This window comes from Eucyclogobius newberryi, unplaced genomic scaffold, assembly GCF_026437365.1.
Source record: "Eucyclogobius newberryi isolate DKJ021-1_F unplaced genomic scaffold, fEucNew1.0.hap1 SCAF_15, whole genome shotgun sequence".
Classification (NCBI taxonomy): domain Eukaryota; kingdom Metazoa; phylum Chordata; class Actinopteri; order Gobiiformes; family Gobiidae; genus Eucyclogobius; species Eucyclogobius newberryi.
Genome location: NW_027315779.1, coordinates 13,151,150 through 13,157,149, shown reverse-complemented (window position 1 = coordinate 13,157,149; position 6,000 = coordinate 13,151,150). Strand labels below are relative to the sequence as shown.

Sequence of the window (6,000 nt, the reverse complement as noted above, 5' to 3'; positions counted from 1 at the left end):
AGTTTGAAATTTTGTATACACTGTAAATATATGTAAACAAGTGAAGCTTCAATAAAGTTGTTAAAAAACGCAACACACATCACCCACATTGGTTAGTAAAGTGCTTTGAAGGTGGAAAAGCACTATATAGACACACTGACCTGTAAAGCTGGAGGATTGTGCATGTTTTCAATGCGGGAGAGATTTTGAAATGTATTTGACAGGGACATTGCACAGTAAATATATTACGCACACTCTGAGGCAAAGTGAGTAACAATGAGCATGTGATGGATAAACCTGTCAGACAAACACCAACAACCAATCACCAGCAGAGGAAGCTCCTCGCATTTGCCTAAAGCAAATCATCATTTCCATCATTCTCACAGATGACTACACAGCCGATTACATTTAAGCCACTTCTTCAGGTTGAATTTAAAATGTCCCCGGATGCACCACTCCCTCAGAGTTGGAGGTGAGGAGTTCCAGGTTCCAGGCTTTGAGGGATAAGCTTCTGTCCAAATGTGGAGGATCTGAAGTTCTTCTTCCGAAGGAGACTCTGGACCTGACTCTCATCGCGCCATCTGAACTTTTCTATCCCAGGACAAATTTCTCCCACGAGCAACAATCAAGGCTCATCTTCTCTTAATACTGAGGGCCTCAGGCTGTGGAAAATGGTATGCATTAGACTAATAATGGCAAACGTGTCCAAAAGTGAACATCTTACATGATACAATAAATATGTGGTTTCTTTTCTAATATCTTAAGTGCTGGTTTTCACAAGCGCTGAAGCGTATGCGTAAAGATCTTATCCAGCCATTTGACTTTGAATGAATCTAAACTAAGCCACATTACATATGACATATGTAGACATATGTATTTAGACATGTGCTTGTTGTTTAGAGGAGACACGCAGTTGAATGTTGGACTGGCTACACCATTGAATAGGCAAAACTACCTCATGTCTCTCTGTGTTTTGTTATTATTATTTCAAAAAGGAATTGCTACAGTTTCAAAAGCATTGCAGAAACTCAAACTAAAATTTGATCACTTTATTTATGAATGTATCGCATAAACGGGACAGAAAACGTAGCGCGTGGGACAGAGGCGTGGTTACTGTTTGAATTCAGAGCGCGTGCCCAGCACAGCCAATCGGCTTCGCTCTGGCTTCTATAAAGTTCGTTGCCGCCGTCTGAGAGAGCAGACTCTTACAGGTTTCACACGGAATCAAGAGCAAAGAAAATGGCCAGAACCAAGCAGACAGCGCGTAAATCCACCGGAGGAAAGGCTCCCAGGAAGCAGCTCGCCACCAAGGCGGCCCGCAAGAGCGCCCCGGCCACCGGAGGCGTCAAGAAGCCTCACCGTTACAGGCCCGGCACCGTGGCTCTGAGGGAGATCCGCCGCTACCAGAAGTCCACCGAGCTGCTCATCCGCAAGCTGCCCTTCCAGCGCCTCGTCAGGGAGATCGCCCAGGACTTCAAGACCGACCTGCGCTTCCAGAGCTCCGCCGTCATGGCTCTGCAGGAGGCCAGCGAGGCCTACCTGGTGGGTCTGTTCGAGGACACCAACCTGTGCGCCATCCACGCCAAGAGAGTGACCATCATGCCCAAGGACATCCAGCTGGCCCGACGCATCCGCGGAGAGAGGGCTTAAACTGACCCTGAGTGAACCCCAAACAACGGCTCTTTTAAGAGCCACCTACACAAACTAAGAGCCACACTTTAACCGAACATTTGACGGAATTTTCACTAACTCATAAAGCACCCTATACACAATTTAAAAAAAAAAAAAAAAAAACGCCCATGCGGTAAAGACTACTCTTTAAAAAAGTTATATAGGGTAAAACCAGGCTTCAATTATGTATATAATACAAACCATTTCAACAATTTAAATTGTGCTTCACCCGCGCGACTTTTGAAATTAGGCATAACATGTATGTTGTTCCTATCCTGCACTGTTACAGAGCTGCGCCATCTCACAGGGGCTGATTCTTCACTAAAGTGAATAGTGCTTCAATTGACAATTGTTCTACCAACGACAGAAAAAAAAATATATATATATATATATGAAATAATGTCACTTGCAGTCCAAGATTTTTTGCCATTGCCAATGAACTGAATTCACAAAACCTAAATTAAGAAAAGCCGTTATTACTCCACACTGAGGAAATTTCAGTGTTACAATATAGTTACAGAAGTGAGAGATCAGATAACACTCTTAATAGAGGAGCCCTTACAAAACGAAAAAAGAAAACTTGAAAAAAAAAACTAATTCTTAATAAAAGTAAACAAAAATATTAATAATGTACAATGATAAAACAACCTATATAAACTCAAAACGATTCTAAGCTGCTACAGGATACAAATAAAAGGCTGCACAAAATGTACAATTTACAAATCCCCATTATAAGTTCTCTTATCCTAAATGTACAGTTGTGAACTTGAATGTATTTCATATGTGTACTGTGCTTTGTAAACACGACAATGGTGATAATCGATAATAGTTTAACTTTGGTAAAGCGGAGAGCATGTCCGTGCTCTGATTGGAGAACCAGACTACCGCTCAGCTGACCAATCAGAAGTCAGCACTGCTGGTATATATACCGCCCGTGAGCCGCAGCGGGTGTCAGTTTCTCCTTCGTGTGAAATCATCTGAAACAACAATCATGTCTGGAAGAGGAAAAGGCGCCGGTAAAGCCAGAGCAAAGGCTAAGAGCCGCTCCTCCAGAGCCGGGCTGCAGTTCCCCGTGGGCCGTGTGCACAGGCTGCTGAGGAAGGGTAACTACGCCCAGCGCGTCGGAGCCGGAGCTCCCGTCTACCTGGCCGCGGTGCTCGAGTACCTGACCGCTGAGATCCTGGAGTTGGCCGGTAACGCCGCCAGAGACAACAAGAAGACCAGGATCATCCCCCGCCACCTGCAGCTGGCCGTCCGCAACGACGAGGAGCTGAACAAGTTGCTGGGAGGAGTGACCATTGCCCAGGGAGGCGTGCTGCCCAACATCCAGGCCGTGCTCCTGCCCAAGAAGACCGAGAAGGCCAAGTAAAGCCAGACCCGAATATGAAAACACAACGGCTCTTTTAAGAGCCACCCACTCCAGAGAAGGAAACAAAACATTGTCTGATTCTAACTGAAACTTGTGTGCCATGATTTATTCTAACAAGCTCATTTGTAATTCACTAATGCGTTTCCCACAGGGCTGAATTGTTGAGGCTTCTGATCTAAATTAAGTTCTGCTTTGTAGAAGTACAAGTGCCGTTGGGACCTGCAAAGAAAATAATTGCCAGACAATAGTGACGAATCGGGGTAAAATCCCAAAACTAATACCTTAAAAATTCCTACAACCGAATTTAATTAAAGAATATAAATTATAAAGGCTGTGATTTCAGGTACTCTTGAGTCTTGTTTTGCTTTGTCTATATCCAGAAGTTAAAACTGTCTAAATCCAGTTAAATCCCAAATTGTCTTCGCTCCCTGGTGGTGGATTTGATCACTGATGGTCATTTAACTGTGAATGTAAGTCATAGACCGATCTCCCATTTATATAAAATATATGTATGTATATATATACATATATTATAAAGTTTGTAGATCCCACAAGCACATTTGTTAAAGAACTGTGTTAATTGTGTGGTTTGCACAGTTATTTTTGTTGAGAATACACAGTAATGTACAATCAGTGATTAGATCAACTGCTTTGAAAATACATTTACTGTATCAGAAAACAAAATAAACACATGTTCTAACTAAGAAAGGGTTGGGGTCAATTACAGAATTCACAGACTGGGAAATGCTTTGGCATCAAAGGTGCAACATACAATGAAAAATATATGAAAAAGTGCATTTGCATAACATTTTGTATTTACAAACAACTGGACTGAAGCTATGAATTTATCTTTTAATTATTTCTTGTGATTTATTAAGGCTTTAGCATTATTATCAATGTGTACTTTTGGTTTTATTAAATTATAGTTCTGAATTTATTCGTTTTATTAGTTTTTATTTCATTTTTTTATTCTTTATCTAGATATTTTAGAAATCCTTTAAATCTTTATTTGAATATTTACCAGAGGAATTGTAAAAGAGAAAACGCCGCTTCTACAATCCACCAATCAGCTTCGAGGAACAGCACAGCTTATCTGCATGAGGCTTGCTTTAAAGTTCGGGGCGGCGCACTCTCAATCATTCGTTCGTCTGGCCTCAGAACAGCTCAAGATGCCTGAACCCGCCAAGTCTGCGCCCAAGAAGGGCTCCAAGAAAGCCGTGACCAAGACCGCCGGGAAAGGCGGCAAGAAGAGGAGAAAGTCCAGGAAGGAGAGCTACGCCATCTACGTGTACAAGGTGCTGAAGCAGGTCCACCCCGACACCGGCATCTCCTCCAAGGCCATGGGCATCATGAACTCCTTCGTCAACGACATCTTCGAGAGGATCGGCGGAGAGGCCTCCCGCCTGGCGCACTACAACAAGCGCTCCACCATCACCTCCAGGGAGATCCAGACCGCCGTGCGCCTCCTGCTGCCCGGAGAGCTGGCCAAGCACGCCGTGTCCGAGGGCACCAAGGCCGTGACCAAGTACACCAGCTCCAAGTAAACCCAGTGTGCTCCCAACCCTTAAACAACGGCCCTTCTCAGGGCCACCCACATCTGACAAAGATTAACTTCTAACATTTGTGCGATTAGAATATGGAGGACAAAATTACACAAACCTTAATTGACCAAAAGCATATGATCACTAAAGTACATTAGACACTTAATAATGTAATTTATATTTGTATGTCTTTCTAAATATGTACGTTTATACTGAGGCGAACACTGTGATATTGTAACCACTTTGGAAAACTCTATAAAGTACGTTTGAAAAGTGGAGAGCGTAGCCCTAAACAATACGGCAGTGCATGTTTTTTGAAGACAGAAAATCATTTTCAGTTTATTTTTAAAAGCTAGTTCAGCATATTAATACGGTAAGGTAACTTTATTTGTACCCGAGGGTAGATTATGTTGCAGGTAAAAAAGAGTGGGCTGCTTACATACACAGACATTAATGATCTTGACAGAAAACGGCTAGTGCTCCAGACAGAGACATGGATAACAAGTATACAATTATTAGTATCAAAATACAGCGGATAAAGTACAGAGTAATGTGAATGTGAAGCTAATTTTTGCCTGGTCAAATAACCAGCAGTTTTGGTCGCGCGCCGCGGCTCTGTAGACACTCCCAATTTATGCTGTGAACTGTGCAGAAATAAATATTGCTTTATTTTCATTTGTAAAGTAAATGGACATTGTTTTTCAGTTTGTAAAAATCGTGACCAAACAAGTTTTGTTTGTTCCGGGACATCTCCCCTTCGCACGTTCCTATTGGTGGAAGAACGACACCGCCCACAGACTGTCTTCACCAACGTCCGCAAAAGCAGAATAAAAAACCGCGGAGCGGCCGCTAACGCCAGAGTTGACTCGTCTACCACTAAAACAGAAAAAATGAGTGGCCGCGGAAAAGGAGGAAAAGGACTCGGTAAAGGAGGCGCCAAGCGTCACCGTAAAGTTCTCCGTGACAACATCCAGGGCATCACTAAGCCCGCTATTCGCCGTCTGGCTCGCCGCGGCGGCGTGAAGCGTATCTCCGGTTTGATCTACGAGGAGACCCGCGGAGTGCTCAAGGTTTTCCTGGAGAACGTGATCCGTGACGCCGTCACCTACACCGAGCACGCCAAGAGGAAGACCGTGACCGCCATGGACGTAGTGTACGCCCTGAAGAGACAGGGCCGCACTCTGTACGGCTTCGGAGGTTAAACGACACTTGACTGAACACAACAACAACGGCTCTTTTAAGAGCCACCCACAACTTCAAAAGAGTAACCTCATATCATCGCAAGCGCGTTCTCATCGTGGATATGTAGCTTTTTAATCTGGATAGTGGACTATCTAGTGGCCACTTCGCAGAATGCAGCCTCTTGGTCGGACCATTTCCAGAGTTCGTCCACAAAAAAAACCTAAAATTAAGTCTGATAAATAAAATAGAAGGAATTTC

General features: G+C 43.6%; 4 protein-coding genes across 4 annotated transcripts; all 4 read left to right on the top strand.

The window, feature by feature from the left end:
• The first annotated feature begins 1,197 nt into the window (after positions 1-1,197).
• On the top strand, positions 1,198-1,659 carry LOC140360731 (histone H3). Its single transcript, XM_072446078.1, has one exon. It carries the CDS (start codon positions 1,219-1,221, stop codon positions 1,627-1,629), a length of 411 nt encoding a protein of 136 aa, XP_072302179.1. The 5' UTR covers positions 1,198-1,218; the 3' UTR covers positions 1,630-1,659.
• Positions 1,660-2,616: 957 nt separating this feature from the next.
• Positions 2,617-3,087, top strand: LOC140360733 (histone H2A-like). Its single transcript, XM_072446080.1, has one exon. It carries the CDS (start codon positions 2,642-2,644, stop codon positions 3,017-3,019), a length of 378 nt encoding a protein of 125 aa, XP_072302181.1. The 5' UTR covers positions 2,617-2,641; the 3' UTR covers positions 3,020-3,087.
• A 1,085-nt stretch (positions 3,088-4,172) lies between these two features.
• Positions 4,173-4,612, top strand: LOC140360335 (histone H2B). The gene has a single exon (XM_072445548.1). It carries the CDS (start codon positions 4,189-4,191, stop codon positions 4,561-4,563), a length of 375 nt encoding a protein of 124 aa, XP_072301649.1. The 5' UTR covers positions 4,173-4,188; the 3' UTR covers positions 4,564-4,612.
• An 833-nt stretch (positions 4,613-5,445) lies between these two features.
• On the top strand, positions 5,446-5,763 carry LOC140360736 (histone H4). Its single transcript, XM_072446083.1, has one exon. The coding sequence runs from the start codon at positions 5,451-5,453 to the stop codon at positions 5,760-5,762; it is 312 nt and encodes a 103-aa protein (XP_072302184.1). The 5' UTR covers positions 5,446-5,450; the 3' UTR covers position 5,763.
• Positions 5,764-6,000: the final 237 nt, after the last annotated feature.

What these genes read in the sequence shown, in the direction of transcription:
- LOC140360731 (XM_072446078.1), top strand. Translation starts at nt 1,219, where the DNA reads ATGGCCAGAACCAAGCAGACAGCGCGTAAATCCACCGGAGGAAAGGCT.
- LOC140360733 (XM_072446080.1), top strand. Translation starts at nt 2,642, where the DNA reads ATGTCTGGAAGAGGAAAAGGCGCCGGTAAAGCCAGAGCAAAGGCTAAG.
- LOC140360335 (XM_072445548.1), top strand. Translation starts at nt 4,189, where the DNA reads ATGCCTGAACCCGCCAAGTCTGCGCCCAAGAAGGGCTCCAAGAAAGCC.
- LOC140360736 (XM_072446083.1), top strand. Translation starts at nt 5,451, where the DNA reads ATGAGTGGCCGCGGAAAAGGAGGAAAAGGACTCGGTAAAGGAGGCGCC.